This window comes from Mesoplodon densirostris, chromosome 11 (genome assembly GCF_025265405.1).
Source record: "Mesoplodon densirostris isolate mMesDen1 chromosome 11, mMesDen1 primary haplotype, whole genome shotgun sequence".
Classification (NCBI taxonomy): domain Eukaryota; kingdom Metazoa; phylum Chordata; class Mammalia; order Artiodactyla; family Ziphiidae; genus Mesoplodon; species Mesoplodon densirostris.
This window is the reverse complement of record NC_082671.1, coordinates 99014063-99032577: the sequence shown is the minus strand read 5'-3', so window position 1 is coordinate 99032577 and position 18515 is coordinate 99014063. Positions and strand designations below refer to the sequence as shown.

At 37.1% G+C, this 18515-nt stretch overlaps 1 protein-coding gene across 1 annotated transcript in view; it reads left to right on the top strand.

Moving 5' to 3' along the window:
- OTOGL (otogelin like) overlaps positions 1 to 18515 on the top strand; it is a 153278-nt gene that overhangs the window by 122566 nt on the left and 12197 nt on the right. Inside the window, exons 43-51 of the mRNA XM_060114241.1 lie at positions 1688 to 1902; positions 5459 to 5600; positions 11500 to 11685; positions 13086 to 13298; positions 13778 to 13882; positions 14528 to 14635; positions 16032 to 16133; positions 16646 to 16750; positions 16835 to 16875. Coding sequence (XP_059970224.1) covers positions 1688 to 1902; positions 5459 to 5600; positions 11500 to 11685; positions 13086 to 13298; positions 13778 to 13882; positions 14528 to 14635; positions 16032 to 16133; positions 16646 to 16750; positions 16835 to 16875 — 1217 coding nt within the window. The remainder of the gene's footprint in view (positions 1 to 1687; positions 1903 to 5458; positions 5601 to 11499; positions 11686 to 13085; positions 13299 to 13777; positions 13883 to 14527; positions 14636 to 16031; positions 16134 to 16645; positions 16751 to 16834; positions 16876 to 18515) is intronic.

Below are 18515 nucleotides of genomic sequence, written 5' to 3'. Positions count from 1 at the left end.
AAAGTTTGGCTAAAATGGTTTACAATTTCCTTGCCTGTCTAGAGCATGCTAAACATAGCACAGACTTCTATGGTGACTTAGGTTATCATTATGGAAATAGTTATTGGATATACATGGTATTGGATATACATAATAACCCAATAGATATGATTGAGTAATAACTCAGGGATTTGGGGAATGCATATTTTTGCTTCTGATTTATCACTTCTGTGTGCTATAACTTCTGCTTGATTTTCATGTTTGTTTGGTTTTTTTCCTCTACTGTCAGCTTTTATGGAGACACTCTGCTCACTGGATTCTTAACTGGTCACTATAGAGAAGGGGCTAGGGTCACCTTTTTGCTAACAAGGGTCACCCCCTAAATGTCCTGACCTCCACGATGGGAGAGCGGTGGTTTGTTAAAAGGAAAGCAGGGTGCTGGCTGATTGAGTTGTAGTGGACAAGAGCGTGACCCAAACTGAGTATGGACACCAGAATGGGAGGTCTATACTGACAACTTGTTCTACATAGCACTGTGAAGTCTGCAGGAGTGGTGGCTGGAGTTGCAATGAAAACATATTTTTACTACCAGCACCTCTTCCCAGAAGAGTTTAGACTTTAAACGTAGCTACTTTACAGTATAGTTCGCTTAGCTTGAGTTTTATTGATTTATTTGCACTGTACTCAGTCTCCTGTATATTCACAAGTGTGGGGTAACTATGGCAGCAGAAACCTTTATTGATCTTGTTATAACTACCTGAGGATTAAGGTTTGATACTTGAAAAAAATGTTTCACTCGTATCTTTTATAGCTAGGAGCCTTGGGAATTAAGAAAAAGTTATGTCTTAAAGTAGGGTGGGATTCAGGTAAGGTAGGATTAGGGTCCTAGGCCCATTTCTCTGTACTTCCCTTGGCTTTTCACTCACTAGATAAAAAGTAAGCTCTGTCCTCAGTTTGGCTTCCCTGAAGGAAGCTAGAGGCTATAGCAGGTCACAGCATCGCAGCCATCCATCGGCCATGTCATTGCAAGGAAGAGAGATTGTCTATGTCCTAGAATTCCCCAGGTCAAATCCTGAGCTTAACAATGGTTGTTCTAATGTTGAACAAATCTATGTGTCTAAGTGACTGCCACAAGCTGACTGGTTTATGCCTGGATTACCTGTAACAGTTGTTAATGAAAAGGAGTAAGGCTTACCTTTATGCCTACCAGGGCCCTCTGCTGGAGCGGCGTCATGTGCTAGGTAATGGGGCAGAGATAGTTCCTGAAGAGAAAAATTTAATGTTTTCAGGCAGGGTTTTCCTGGGGGAATAGATGCTTAGGAGGCAATCACGAAATGTCTCCTATTCTGGGGAATACCCTGTCAGATTTAAGAACTAGTTCTTAAATTATGAGATAGTGCTAATAGTGGAAGAGTGTAAGGACAGAATCAATCTCCTCTTTCTTCTATGACCTTTTCACATATCTTGACTTCTAGGATTATAATTTCTTTCTTATCTGGTTAAGATGGTTCTACACTATTTTATCAAAGAATCAGACACATAATTAAAAAAAATCCATCAACGTTAAAGTCAAAGGACATAAATTTGACGCCTGATTTAGTAAATAATTTATTCATTTTAAATCAGTTATTGAGTTGATTTATTTCTGCTGCCTATATTTGGTTTAAGTGAAAAAAATTTTCCTTCTAAATGTCACACGTCTTTTTAGGAATTTGCAATGAAGATCCAGATGATGATCTAAGGATGCAAAATGGCACAATCATTACGAATATGGAAGATATAGAATTATTTATTGAGAGCTGGGAGATTGAGAAGTCATTTGTAGTAACAACGAGAAGGCCTTTTAGAAATTGTACTGAGCATGACTGCAGTCACTGCATTGAGTTATTAAATAGAAGAGTTTTCATCCCATGCCATAATGAAGTAAGTTGAAAGCAACCATAAATCAGAACTGTTATGTTAGACATGTTGAGAGTAAAAGCCAATAAATTATTGTTCTTGCCATGATGTTCTTCTACTGAGAATAGTTTATCCCCAAACCTCCTCTCTGTATGCTTTGGAATTCAAAATCATTTACTGTTTATTGACTTATAGAACAGGAAGGATAATTATCTTTTCCCCCCCATGTTTTTTTTCTGAACTATATCTACAGCTTTCAAGAAAAATGAAATGTTGTCCCATGAATAAATGCCTCTAGGAGAAAGAGATGAATGCCATTTGATAACCCAGTATAGAAACCAAGACAGTGAGGCTTTAATCAATTCCTGGCCTCTTAGGTGCATACTTGTAATAGAATCTGTCATATATTCAATTTAATTGTTCTTTATTAGTCTCTAACTTTCTGACTTTAGGTGACTAGTAGATACTCTAAATAATCTGCATCGTTAAAAAAAGATCTGTTGTTAGAGACAAAAGACAGACAAATACAGCACTTCGTGTATCATTAAATGAAAAATTATTGAGATCAAGTACCTACTAGGCACTGTGTTAAACTCCTATGATACAAAGATGAGTAAGACCCTCTCCTTGCTCTCAAAGAATCTAGAAGGAAGGCAAGTCTGTGAACAGATTAATCACAATATACAGTATGGAGATGCATAGGAGCCCAAGTCGGGAGAAGACCTCTCAGGGTTTCAGACATCTTAATTATTTAGAAGGATGAGTTTGCCAGGAGAGAAGACGGAGGAAGGGAGACCTAGGCCAAGAAAACAGTATGACAAGAGCAGGGTTGCTGGAAAAGGCCATGTTAGGAAAACACTGAAATAGCTTAGTGCAAGACTTACAGAGGGGCGAAGTCTGGGAAGGAGAGTGAGTGAATTGTCAAAGCAGAAGGAGTTCACTCTAGGACTTTCTGTGTTCGACCATCAAGTGTAGACGCCATAATTCTCAGCCTGCCCTCTATGAGTTCTCTGAGGGAAAAGCCTAACGATATGAAGTCATGGGATAAAAATGGTGTATCTTTCTGGAGCTTCAGTTTTACTCAGAGATTTGCAACAAAGTAAGTTTTAAATGTTTACATTTTAAAATGCATGCATATAAAAATGAAAAAAGTAGCAAATACTTTTTAACTCATTTGAGTGTCATTGTAATCTGTCTTTTTAAAGCATAAGGACTTTCAAAAATTGCATTTTTAACTGGGAACTTAGAAGGTTGATTACATCAGGAAACTTTTCAGCTTGACTATACAAGGCATGGTGAGGCAACACAGGGTACCATTTAGTCTGTGATAGCTCCAGCTTTCCCTGAGGTTCCTCCCAGTGAATTTGACGGCAAAAGAAAGGAATGCTTGACATTTCGTTTTTCTGCTTCTAATCTTCATCCTCATTTGCAAATCTCCACATAGCAGGCAGATGATCTTTTGAAAATGGAAACACGACTGGATTATTTCTCTACCTAAAATCCTTCAGTGTCTTTCACTTACCCTTAGAATACGCTCTAAATTTATCAGGGCTTATAATTTCCTCTATGCTTTGGCCTGCCTACTTTTCCAGCTTCCTCTTGTGCTAAACTTTTCTTACTGGCTAAGCTCCAGGCATTCCAGTCTCCTTTCAACTGTTGCACTATTTCAAGGTTTTTCCTGCAAATGGGATTTTATGCTTGGAGTGTCCTAAGCTAGAATACTTCCCTCCTCTGATCTATTTTAGCATGGTGACTCCTCTTGATTCAACACATAGGCTTTAACTATGAGATCCACAAGGCAGAGGGCAGGTCTGTTTTAGTCACCTTTACATTCCTCATGAATAGTACGGTGCCTGATATGTAGTTAGGTGCTCAATAAACTGTGAAAGGATGCATAAATGAGTGGATGAATGGAGGATACAGGAGAATCACCTTTTGTGGGTTCAGTACAGAAGGGTTACAATTTTTTTTTCTTTTTTTCTTTTTTTTTTTTTCCTGCGGTACGCGGGCCTCTCACTGTTGTGGCCTCTCCCGTTGCGGAGCACAGGCTCCGGACGTGCAGGCTCAGCGGCCATGGCTCACGGGCCCAGCCGCTCCACGGCATGTGGGATCTTCCTGGACCGGGGCACGAACCCGTGTCCCCTGCATTGGCAGGTGGACTCTCAACCACTGTGCCACCAGGGAAGCCCTACAATTTTTTTTTTATATTGGAAAAATTAAGTCATGTGGGACTTCAAGGCTAAAATACCCAGAAAAAATTTGAAGCTATTCTAGATCTCAGAGGAGACCAGTTGAAGCCAGAGGTCAAGTTTGGGGAGTTATTAGTATACGGAGTTTTTAAAAATAACAGTAACTCATGTATGATGTGCCAGAGTCTGCTCTTTATACTTTCCATATATTAGCTCACAGCAATCTTAAGAAGTAGTACATTTATTATTAACTCTATTTAACTTATGAAGAAACCAAGGTGAAGATGTAAATGCCCAAGATGGCGGTAGAAACTGTGGGAATGGGTGAGCCCACGAAGAGTGTTTGTAGTGAGTAGACAGGGCGATCAAGGAAGGGGTCTAGACAAATACTCAGAATGAAGCAGGAAGAGGAGACAGCAATGAACAGATGGAAAGGCACCAGAGTGTGGTGCTCTCAAAGTCAGGGGAGAGGGTTTTAAGACACAGGGGCCATGCATGGCATCATATGCCTTTGAGAGTTTGGCAAGGGTTTAGAATATCAAGGTGTTCCATGGATTTGACAAGTAGGGGGCTCTTGATGGTCATAGCAAGTATTCCATGAAAAGTGAAATGGTTGGAAACTGAGGAGATTCAACAGAGGAGACTAAAAAGAAAGTAATATCTTAGTGTTTATAGATATGGACCTTGAAGAAAAAATGGTAGGATATGAAAAATATTAAGTATTTTTATCTGACACTTTGACCTGTGTCCACATTTAACATTGAATGTAGATGCTTAGTATGTTTACTGAATAAATGAGCAGAGAAAAATTGGAGTGAATGTTGTTACAAGTTAAATTATTTAGATTTCAGGTATCTCTAGATCAAAATGAAACATAATCTGTAGAAAAAATGAGTTTCTAATTAAGTTGAGGCATGACAAATTATTTGACTAATGTTCAATATTAGTACACGATTTTTTGAGAAGCATTTATAACCTCATTTAATGGGCAGTGCCATGTATCATTACAGAAAGCTTTAGGAGCCTCCAGTTTTATCTGTAATAGATCAAAGTCTTATTCAGTATATAGAAAACATGACTGTAACCCAAAATGTAATATCAGAAATAGGTTTTTGCTAGGTCCACATACTCTGTTTCTTTTCCATCTTTATAAGATAGGTTTATGTAGATCAGTACAGACAATATTTATCTTATCTAAAACTGTGTGTTTAAAAAATTATAAATTCAGAAGTGACATCTAATATTATGAAGCTTTGAAAATCTAAGGTCAAAGAGGAACTCTAATGAATATTAACTTGCTACCTTTTGATTCTCCAAATAGTTTAGTCTAGCTTAGGGCCTTCAGAGAAATAAAACAACATAACTTATCCCAAGGCACAATGTATCTCTAGGTTTCACCACAAGACTTTTGTGAAAAGATGTGGATCAACTATACCTATTTTTGGAACTATGAATGTGATGCCCTTTCTGCATATGTGGCTCTATGTAACAAGTTTGACATTTGCATTCCATGGAGAACACCTGATTACTGCTGTAAGTAGTACACTTCAAACAATATTTTCCAACACTCAAATAACAGTCCAGTTTTTTGCATTCACTTCTTTCTTTTCCTTTTCAGCACAAAATACTTTTTTAAAATTCATTTATTTATTTATTTTTGGCTGTGTTGGGACTTCGTTGCTGCGCGCGGGCTTTTCTCTAGTTGCGGCGAGCGGGGGCTACTCTTCATGGCGGTGCGTGGGCTTCTCATTGCGGTGGCTTCTCTTGTTGCGGAGCACGGGCTCTAGGCATGTGGGCTTCAGTAGTTGTGGCACGTGGGCTCAGTAGTTGTGGCTCACGGGCTTGGTTGCTCCATGGCATGTGGGATCTTCCCGGGCCAGGGATTGAACCTGTGTCCCCTGCATTGTCAGGTGGATTCTTAACCACTGCACCACCAGGGAAGTCCACAAAATAATTTTGTAAGAATAAAACGAATGTAAGTGTAACCTATAGTTAGGTCTCCCACTTCAGCAACTTCTGTTTTTATCCTGGTCTAAATTTAAAGCAAGGGTGGGGGTCAAGAAGGTGGAGTAGGAAGACCTTGAACTCAGCTCCTCCAACAGACATACCAAAATTACAGTTACTTCCAGGGAAACCATCTATGAGAATGACCTGAACACTAGCAGAAAAGATATCCCACAGCAGAAGTCATAAAGAAGGAGCAACACCAAGATGTGTAGGAAGGACAAAGATGCGGGATAGTCAGGACCCACACCCTGTGGCCAGTGACCTATAAACAGGATGTGTATCACAGTTGTAGAAGTCCTTCCTAAGAAGTGAGGGGTCCAGCTCCACCTTGTCCTCCCCAGCCTAAAAGTCCTGTACCAGGAAGATGAGTCCTCAGAACTTCTGGCTTTGAAACCCAGCAGGGCATATGTTTGGGAGAACTGGAGGGCTATAGGAAACAGAGACTCTGCTCTTAAAGGGCGTGCACAAATTCTCCTATGCTCCAAGTCCCAGGGCAGAGGAAGTAGTTTGAAAGGTCACTGTGTCAGAACCACTTGCTGGTCTTGGAGAGACCACTGGAGAGGCAGGAGGCAACTGAGACTCGCCCTGGGGATGGAGATGCTGGAAGCATCCATTTTGGGGAGCTTATTCTACTGCAGTAACACAGGCGCTGGCAAAAGACTGTTTTGGGATCCTCCCACCAGCCTATTAGTTCCAGGGGCTTCTCTGCCCTCCAGTGGGTCAGCACCAGCTGAAAGCCCTCCAGGCTGTGCAGACAGCCATGCAGAAAGCCTACCCCACCCTCCAGGGGCCCCTAGTCACTGCGGAATTGCAGCCAACCAGGCCAGGGGCCAGCCCTGCCTACCAGTGCACCCACAGTAGTTGGCGCTGCCACAACAGAAGCGTGCTCACAGCCTACATAGGGGGCACTCCTGGAGCATGCAGCTCTGGTGACTAGAGAGGAGTGTGCCCTCATAACAAAAACCAGAGCAAGACACCAAAGAAAAGAAAATTACAGGCCAGTACCACTGAGGAACATAGATAACAAAAGTCCTCAACGAAACATTAGTAAACTGAATTCAGCAACACATTAAAAGGATCATATGTCATGATGAAGTGCGATTTATCCCAGGGGTGCCAATGATGGTTCAGTATCTGCCAATCAGTCAGTGTGATAAACCACATTAGCAAATTGAAGAATAGAAATCATCTCAATAGGTGCAAAAAAAGTTTCTGACAAAATTCAGCATCCACTTATGATAAAAGTCTCTCAATAAAGTGGGTACAGAGGGAGCATACCTCAATATAATAAAGACCACATATGAGAAAACCACAGCCAACATCATACTCAATAGTGAAAAGCTAAAGGATTTCCTCTAAGCTCAGGAAAAAAACAAGGACACCCACTCTCACCACCTTTATTCAGCATAGTATCAGAGGTCCTAGGCACAGCAGTCAGACAAGAAAAAGAGATAAAGTTGTCCAAATTGGAAAGGAACAAGTAAAACTGTCACTGTTTGCAGATGACATAATACTATACATAGAAATCCTAAAGACACCACCAAAATCTATTAGAACTAATAAATGAATTTGGTAGAGTTGCAGGGTACAAAATTAATATACATAAATTTGTTGTGTTTCTGTACACTAATAACAAACTACCAGAAAGAGAAATTAAGAAAACAATCCCATTTACAACTGTATCAAAAATAACAAAATACCTAGGAATAAATCTAACCAAAGAAGTAAAAGACTTGTACTTGGAAAACTATAAGACATTGATAAGAGAAATTGAAGATGACAAAAACAAATGGAAACAAGCCATGCTCATGGATTGGAAGAATTAATATTGTTAAAATTATCATTTACCCAAAATAATCTAGAGATTCAATGCTAACCCTATCAAAGTACCAAAGGAATTTTTTACAGAACTAGAACAAATAATTCTAAAATTTGTATGGAAACACAAAAGACCTCAAATAGCCAAAGTAATTTTGAGAAAGAAAAAGAAAGCTGGAGGTATCACCTTCCCTGATTTCAAACTATACTACAAAGCTATAGTAATCAGAATAGTATGCTACTGGCACAAAAACAGACACATAGATCAACAGAACAGAATAAAGAGCCCAGAAATAAAACCACACTTATATGGTCAATTAACCTATGACAGGAAGCAAGATGTATTTGGGGAAAGAAAGCCTCTTCAATAAATGGTGTTGGTAAAACTGGACAGCGGCATGCAAAAGAATCAAACTGGACTACTTTCTTAAACCATATACAAAAATAAACTCAAAACAACTAAAGACTTAAATGTAAGCCATGAAACCATAAAATTAGACGAAGGTATAGGCAGTATGCTTTTTTGACATCAGTCTTAGCAATATTTTTTTGAATATGTCTCCTCAGGCAAGGAAAATAAAAGCAAAAATAAACAAATGGGACTAAATGAAACTAAAAAGCTTTTGCACAGCAAAGGAAACTATCAACAAAATGGAAAAGCATCTTAGTGAATGGGAGAAGATGTTTGCAAAATATATGTCTGCTAAGGGGTTAATATCCAAAATATCCAAAATACTCATATAACTCAACATCAAAAAACAAACAACCCAATTAAAAAACATGTAGAGGATCTAAATAGACATTTTCCCACAGAAGACATACAGGTGACCAACAGACACATGAAAAAAAAGTGCTCAATATCACTAACCATCAGAGGAATATAAATCAAAACCACAATGACATACCACCTCACACCTGTCAGAAAGGCTGTCATCAAAAAGACAAAAATAACAAGTGTTGGTGAGGGTGTGGAGAAAAGGCAACCCTCCTGCACTGTTTGTGGGTTTGTAAACTGGTACAGCCACTATTGAAAATAGTATGGAGTTTCCTCAAAAAACTAGAAATAGCATATGGTCCAGAAATTTCACTTTTGAGTATTTACCTGAAGAAAACAGAAATACTAACTCAAAAAGAAATATGCACCCCTATGTTCATTGTAGCATTATTTACAATAGCCATGAAATGGAAACAACCTAAGTGCCCATCTATAGATGAATGGATAAAGAAGATGTGGTATATATACAATGGAATACTACACAGCCATAAAAAATGAAATATGACCATTTGCAACAACATGGGTGGATCTAGAAGGAATTACGCCAGGTGAAATATGTCAGACAAAGAAAAGACAAATACTGTATGATCTCATATATGGAATCTAAAAAACAAAACAAAAAAACAAAACAAAACAAAAATAGATTCATAGATAATAGAGAACAAATGGGTGATTGCCAGTGGGGAGGGGTGAAATAGGTGATAGGGATTAAGAGATACAAACCTCCAGTTATAAAGTAAATAAGCCTAGGCGATTTAATATACAGCATAAGGAATATGGTCAATAACATTGTAATAACTTTGTATGTGGACAGAGGGTTGCTAGACTTATTGTGGTGCTTATTTCATAATGTATGCAAGTGTCAAATCACTATGTAGTACACCTGAAACTAACGTAATATTGTACGTCAACTATATTTCAATTTGAATAAATGAATGAATGGATTTAAAGTAGGCTTCAGTTCTCCCAAAAGGAAACCTAGTCCACAAATGTTAGTTAGCAAAATAGATTGAAATATTGAAGAAATCACAGAGGTTTGAAGGGGATTTTAATCTTATATCCTACAGCACACTTTGCTGGTCCTCATTCAACCTGCCTCTCTTTCCCATGCTTGTCCTTACACGTCGTATGTGGAGAGGTTGGAGATTTTTCTTCCCCCTTTTCCTTCTTCCTAACATAATATCTACATCCTAGAAACCAATCTTTCTGGCTTTCTTTGATTAATATCTAGGTTCGATATTTTTCCAGATACATGTTTGTATTCCCTTTTTCTTTTATATTTATCCTTTGCCCATTTTTATACATAGGGCTCAAGCTTTCTCATCAAGTTATAACTTTTCATACAAATTTTTTTAAAACTTTTCAACAATCTTGGGCACATTTTACAGAAAATATTGTTAATTTAATTATAGTCATTCAATGGTAAAAGGTTTTCAAAATGAATGTTACTAAAATGCTCAAAATAAAAGGTTTTCATCCCCCCCAAAAAGAATAAAATGCACAGATAAAGAATAATATATCATAGACACCAGTTACATGACTCCACTTCAGAAATAAAGCAGCTCCTGGTGTACCCTCTCTTGTCCCTTTCCTCTCCCTACTCCCCCAGAGGTACTCACTATTCAAGAGTGGGGTTACTTGATTCACTGGGAACATACGACATCTTCAGTTTTACTACTACAATCGTTCTCTACTGAGATGTTACCATTTTACACCTCCACCGCCTGCATGTTCATTTTTTTTTTTAAGAAGATGTTGGGGGTAGGAGTTTATTTATTATTAATTAATTTATTTTTGCTGTGTTGGGTCTTCGTTTCTGTGCGAGGGCTTTCTCTAGTTGGGGCAAGCGGGGGCCACTCTTCATCGCAGTGCACGGGCCTCTTACTATCGCGACCTCTCTTGTTGTGGAGCACAGGCTCCAGATGTGCAGGCTCAGTAGTTGTGGCTCACAGGCCTAGTTGCTCCGTGGCATGTGGGATCCTTCCTGCCCAGGGCTCGAACCCGTGTCCCCTGCATTAGCAGGCAGACGCTCAACCACTGCGCCACCAGGGAAGCCCCTGCATGTTCATTTTTTAACAGTATGACTTTTTTTTTTTTTTTTTTTTGCGGTACGCGGGCTTCTCACTGTTGTGGCCTCTCCCGTTGCGGAGCACAGGCTCCGGACGCGCAGGCTCAGCGGCCATGGCTCACGGGCCCAGCTGCTCTGCGGCATGTGGGATCTTCCCGGACCGGGGCATGAACCCGTGTCCCCTGCATCGGCAGGCGGACTCTCAACCACTGCACCACCAGGGAAGTCCAACAGTATGACTTTTTAAGATCACTGAAAATCAACAAGAATTTTCTGAAGCATCATTTAGAAACTGCTCAGCAATGGTAGTTTCTTTTGACAGTGAAGGATTAAGCCTAAATACGCGGGATTTTTCTTTTCTATGACTTGGTTGAGTTGCATATTTAAAACATGTTTCTGTGCTTATTCTGTGTGGGCTGTTGTATCTTCTACTGCACAGAGCAGTAACTTCATAATAGTTGACTTTATATTTATGCCAACCAAATTTGGGCTGCGTTTTGGTCATATTTATTTGATATAAATCAGATGAATTTTTCCTGCTATAACATAATACTAGCTGGACACCTGGAAGATGCTCAAAAATACTCATTGATTGTTTTGTTTCTAATTTATAGTTAAGTAATACATGAAAAATGGACTTTGAGGAGACTGAAAATGTGCAAAATTTATTTTCAGAAAGAAAACTAACATTTCTTCCTTTTACTAGAATTCAAGTAGGTCACTTTTATCATTAGCAAATTCCACAAATCCTCTATTATTTATAGCTTTGAGTTGCCCAGAGGGGAAGGAATATCAACCCTGCGTGCGACCTTGTGAAGCAAGAACGTGTCTGAACAGATGGTTCTATGGACACTCTTCACGTCAGAAATTAAGAGAAGACTGTGTGTGCAAAAATGGAACCATTCTTCACAGGCCAGAGTCAACTCAGTGCATTCCAGAGAAAGAATGTGGTAAGCAGAGAAGTACAAAATGACATCTTAGGGACCCAGCAAATATATAATACTTTTTTAGAACTTGGAGAGATGTGCTGAGAAAGATTGATTAAAGGTCACCTAAGTGCTGGAAAGGAAGAGAGTATGTAGTTTGATTTTAATATGATTTCAGTTGAAGTTACCAGAATTAGGGGCTTCGGTGGTGATACGTTTTAATCTCTACTTATGTTTATAATAACTGGAAAAGAATATGGCACATTAAGAATGAAGAGAATAGTGTGTGGACTGAATTGAAAGTTCAATTATTTCATGTATTAATGATTCAGCTTTACCTCTATGAGCCTGAGGTTATGCATCTGCAAAATGGGGAAAATAATAGGACTTATCCCACAAGGTTAGCGTGGGATACATAAAATAATAGAAAGTTTTGTAACAGTGCCTAGAGAAAAATAAACACTCAAGAAATTTCAGAGTGTTATTATCTGGGAGAAAACATTGAGTATTTCTACTTTCATTTTCAAACCATTTTATCCTGACACATTGTCTCTGTGGTGGTTGTGGATAAAAAAGGGCCCAACTGAGAAAACCACAGTACAGTACTTTATCTATCATAGGGCTCATTGTTATGGTCAGAAGTAACGCTAGTAATTCAAGGGAAAGGCAAGTAGAAGTGAAATGCATATATTGTTTCAGAAAAAAGTTTGTGTTTGCCACTGAAGAAAGTATTTGTGGAAGAATTTGAGAATATACATGGGTATATTTGTTTTTAGGGACCTGTGAGATTGGTTTGGTAGTAAATAAAGAGAAATTCACTGGAGGCTGGGAATATGGTGGTCACTTCATTTATCTTTATTATTCCTTAAAAGAACTACTAGAGGGCCATATTTATCATTATGTAAAACATTCATGATAAAAGTAATAGAGTCACTAAATATTTTGCTTGACTACCTACTTTCTACATTTAGATTTTAAAGCGGAAATGTTTTGAATTCTGATATGACAAACATGTTAATGTGTGGTAGAGACTACCTTGTTTTCTAATACTAGTTTTAACAGTTGATATTTTAAAACCAATTAAAATTTATGTTACTAAGTTTGTTCAAGCTAAATAAATTGTATTAACAAGACTTAAAATGAATAAAAAATAATTAAGAAATCATCTTATTTATAGAAGAGGACATGCAAATTTATAGATAGTTGTAGAAGGGAAAAATATTTTCTGTGGACCATAAAAATTTCATTAAAGAAAAATGTAAGCTAGTAGCTGATGAACAAAAAGAAGAAGCTGAGAAAGGGTAGATAATGTGACATGTTACCTGTGTCACTGGGCCAAGTCACAGTCTGAAATCAAAACATCACAGCTTGGTTTATTTTCGTGCCCAGGTTCTAAGTGATATAACATTGACCATCTTTTTAAGCGTGCACTGATAGTGAAGACCAGCCTCGAACTGCTGGGGAGATTTGGAATGGGGGCATTGACGAATGTGCCCTGTACAAATGTTTGGAGAATGGAAGTATTATTCCCATAGAACCTGATTGTGATGAAGAGCCCTCGCCAATTTGTGAACGAGAAGCTGAAGTTGTCCTGGGCTTCACTGATAAGTGGACCTGCTGTTCAAAGGAAGTTTGCAGTATGTATGCAGGCTGAAGCTTTACAGTCTGTTAATGCCACAAAATATGTTGATATTCTTTGTGAAAAAGCAGGGCAGGCATGATGCTTGGCGTTAAAAAAAAATGTATGGGGTTAAAGTAACAATGAAAATATTGCCATAAATGTCACCTACACTTTCTCAAAGCAAGTTTTACCTCATTATAGTTTTGTTGATTTTGCAAATAGACATGCAAAACTCTGGCTATTATCAAATAATAATATTCAGAAATACGTGAAGATAAAAGATCTGGGAATCTTTGACTTATGACAATCAGGGGTCAAAGACAACAATAGGTAACCTTAACTCTGCTGCCTTTTCACATATGACCATTCTGTGAGCTGAATGGTTTAATTGTAGTGTAAAGACATGCATAGTGAGATTCATTTCCCTGCTTTGAGTTAGAAACACAGGATTTTAGTTGTGTTCACAAATTTTTTAATACTTCTGTTTATTTCCAGGCTGTGACATGACTTTGTGTGAAACTGCCATTCCAACATGTACAAATAGTCAAAAATTGATCGTTGGCCATAGCCCTCTTTCTTGCTGTCCACAGTACCAATGTGGTGAGTAATTAATTAGGAAAAGTAAGAATGAGGTTCACTGTTCAGAGTAGTGGATTAAATTCTCATTTTTGTGTCTACAAGGAAATTTATTATAAAAGATTGTTTGCAGAGCTGTCTTGCTAAAGGTAGCTTTTTAAAAACCTGCAATTTCTTTATAAATATGTATATATATGAACTTTAAATCTATTTATTATATATATAATTAACTCATTCTAAAGACCTTAATTTCAGTGGAAATATGTATTTTGAATGTATATATTTGTATATTTTAAATGTAAATAATTTGCCATTTCCTATACATTTCTGCTAAGATTTTATAGCAGGATATATATATATATATATATATATATATATATATATGTATATACACACACACACACACACATACATACAGATGATTAATCATATATATGATTAATAGAATGTTATATATATGTTTTAAATGTCTATTGACATATATTTTATATGTAAAATATTTATTTTAAATATAAATAACCTGCTATTTCCTATATATTTCCACTAAGATTAAGATTTTTTTAATGAGCTAATTATCACTAAATTCAAAGAGAACTGAGCCACACTATTTCATTTATTTATTGTCTCACTCTATACACATTTCCAAATATCTCTGGAATGTTTCTGCAGAATGTGACCCACTCAAATGCCCCAAAATTGCAGTGCCAGAGTGCAGAGAAGACCAGTTCATGTTGCAGGTTCAACAGGAAGAGACTTGCTGCTTTCCTCCTGCCTGTGGTAAGCATTCTGTGAGGTCATTTCCTGGAAGAAGAGGGAGGATCTAGGGAAAATCTCTGATTTCATGTGAATTTCATGGGACTCAATGGTAACCAATATTCTTCTGATATACTCTTAAAATTCAACTGAACAAGAATAGCAGAAAAGAAAGTACAGCATTTTCAATGATTCTTGACAATTATTTCAATTAGTACTACTTTTCCCTATTGACAAAGACTATGTACATCATTGAAAACATGATCAAGATAATATAATCAATTAAAAAAAATAAGGCTAGCACCTAGTTCTTTTTAGAGAAAAATTTAGCCCTGGCTTTCCAGAATAACCAACTAAATAAACGACTCTGCTAAGCAGCCTACCTCTTTAAAACTTCATCTCCTGTATATCCTGTGTAAGCAGATGATCTCGAAAAGAGAATGGTAGAAATAAATGAAAGGTGTCTGGGAAATGACTGAATTTGAGCTAAATATTCTGACGAACTAGACTTTGAAAAATAAAGAATTCTCTTTTCCATTTCACTGAGGAATTATCATATCAAAGGCTGTTGATTAATGTAGGTTTCAGATAAACCTATGTAGATCAAAGCACTTCTTTTTGTATCATTTAAGGTTCTTTGACTGCAGTGGCAACAACTGATTGATTCTGGCTAGCTTAAGCACAACCAATTATTGGGAGAATTGGGGAATCAAGATTTTGTAGAATCAAGATGAAGCATTCAACCAAGCCCTGGGAAGGAGGGAAACCAGCTTCTCTAGGTGGCAGTCACTCATGATTGAGTCAGCAACATCCATTTCTTGTCTTGATGTGCCTCTATTTATGACTCAAATGCTGTAGAAAGACATTCTCATTCGTCTAAATGAGACATTCGTCTCATTCGTCATTCGTGGGTTTTTCCTACACGTGGGCCTGGTAAGAGTGAGGCACCTTAATTAAGAGTCACTCCAAGGCTGCGTAGGTGAGGCATTTCCTCAAGTGCATTAAGAGAGTTGTTATCAAAGTTGGAAGAGGGATGCTAAGAGCTCAGAAGAACAGGGGCCTACTACATTGTTCATTCATAGGAGTGATCAAGAGTAGTGAATTAAGAAAACTTAAATAAGTAAATAAATGGTATTTTGATCCTAGTAAGAACAAATTACTCCTGAAATCTTATATTTCTGGTAAGATGGTTCTTCTGTATCACTGTGCTTGGGAAAGTATAAAGCAGTACACTCAGATAGTATTATTGTTTTTATGACCAAATAAGGAGATCCGTTTATTAAATCCTTATTTTCCTTGCTTCCTATTTTGTTTTACATAATGTATTTTTATTTTGATTTTATATGTGTACAGTAATGTGAACTGATAACTAGTTTGTTTTTAGCTCAGCTGTGACTTTGCCTTTTTGTTTCACCTTTAGTTTGCAAAACCTGCACTGAACCTATTCCACTATGTACTGATGGAGAATTTCTCACTGTGGACCTTAATACTACACACTTCTGTTGTCCTCAGTATTACTGTGGTAAGTATATTTCAACTAATTACAAATATCTAGATATGTTCAATATTTAAGAAGGCCAGTGCATGTTAATTGTACTGTTACATGAGACCTTAGTTGAGTTCTAGCATATTAAATACATGTAATGTTTTCATACATCTAAGAGTGCTTCTTGGACAGTATTGTTACCTCCCCAAAATAGATTAGCTATGACTTTTCTCATCATCCTAGATAGACTTTCTAGATATACACGTGATTCCATCCCCTCTTCACCTCCTTTCTCTTCTTGCCCCCCTGCCCTTTCTCAGGGCTCTTAACCTGATGAGCGTGTCCTAGTTCTATTACTGTTGTTGTATCTGCGTGAGAGTCATTGGTTCTGTCCTTACCAACACACTGCAATTGGGTGGTGGGAGAGGCAGCTCTGGGGAGATCCAAGTCCATGTATCACATCAGTAATGGCAGTGGACTAAATGGTAGCTAGTGAAAACTAGCAACTACGTGAAGTTAATCTTTACTCATGTTATTTTTCTATTTAGTGTGTGAGCCAAATCTCTGTCCTACGCCACTACTCGTCTGTGCACAAGATATGAAACTTGTGAAAGAAAATGTATCTGGTCAATGTTGTCCAGCATGGCACTGTGGTAACTAATTTTCATATTTCAAAGTTTTATTAGAATGTACTAATATATTTGATCAATATAAATATGTTGTTTTTTGCCTTTTAGAATGTAGCTGTGAAAGTTTTGTTGTGCCAACTTGTGAAGTGGTAAGAACACATATTTTTATTGAATTTTAATATAATTCAAATCAGTTTATTCTTCCTTTATTGCTTTCATTTCTGATTTCTTTTCAGAGTTAATGGAATTGTTCTCTTTAAGTTGTACTGAAGTAGATTAAATCTTCTCTGATATTAGGGAGCAGTCAACATTTTAAATTATACTTGAGACAGGAAAGTACAATCAATATGTTATTTTTTTTCCACTGGTGACTGAATCTACCAGTCTTATATCTACTTAAGTTCACTGGTCTTAAAATAAGCACAGTATTGAAAATATATTACCTCAGTAATGAAAGATTTCCCAGTGATTCTTTAAGAAAGTGAACTAACAATGCATCTGTTTCAGAGGAGGAGGGGGTATAAACATGTAACTAACTGTCTGTACCTTGTTAGGGGTTATGTATGAACATGCAAACCTTACAGAAATTCCAAAACTTTAATTTTTAGAAATAATAATTATGACTCTGGTATCACTTATTTAACCATTAGATGGAGGTTATGGTGCTTTACAAGTCTTTTTTTTTTCTTTAAGTATTTACCTCCATGGTATGCCTCTAAGACTTGAGAAAGATAATATATTCCTGGCCTTATTTATCAAAGAAGACATGTTTTCTTTCACAAAGATTTTTTCTTTTCCTTCTCAAACAATGTGTATCATTAGAAACTCATTCAGACTTTTCAGGCCAAGGCTATATTCTGGGGAATAAATGAGGCACTTTTTAAAGTAACAGAACCCTTCTTAGGATACCACTGTTTCATTTAAAAAGCAGGGTGCAAAATTTCAGTTATGCGGGATGAATAAGTGCTGGGAGAACTGTTGTACAGCATAGTGACTATAGTTAACAGCACTGTATTGTAGACTTAAAAATTTGCCAAGGGGGTAGAGTCCACGCTAAGTGTTCTTTCCACAATATAATAATAATAATAAATAAGAGAGTGGGAGGAAACTTTTGGAGTTAATGGATAGGTCTATGGCACGGTGACATTTCATGATGTAGACTTATCTCCAAATTTGTCAAGTTGTGTACATCAGTTATGTACAGCTTTTGTATGTCAAATAAATTAATTAAATTGTATTTAAAAAAAGCATTAATCTAACATTTACTCTAATGATGAGTTACCATCTGTGATTTGCATAGAATGTTTAGGCTTTACAAGTAACTTTCATAAAAATTCTTTTGGGTTATTTTGTGTATACACTATATACATACACCTACAGAAAAGAGTGGAATTATGATATTGTATTTTTCTCAAGTTCTTCACAGTTTACATAACAAGTTTTGTATATTATTTCATTGAATCTTCACAAAGTAGATATATTTAGCTCATTTTATAAGTAAGAAAACTGAGGTCTAGAGAGAGTAAATGATAGACTGAGATCTTCAGGAATTAGACCAAGGGTTGTGTCTAAATGCCCATGCAAGGCAATTTATTTTTAACATCCCTTGTTCTACAAAGGTATTGACCTGACCCATTGTTCCTGAAATTGCTAAATATTTGTTTCAGTGTCTAAGATGATATATTTTTAAAATCACCATCTAATCTTTTGGAGTAATTTATGCAGTGGGGGAGTTTGATTTATTATTATATTTAACTCTGTATTCCAATATTTTATTTCCAATCCCATT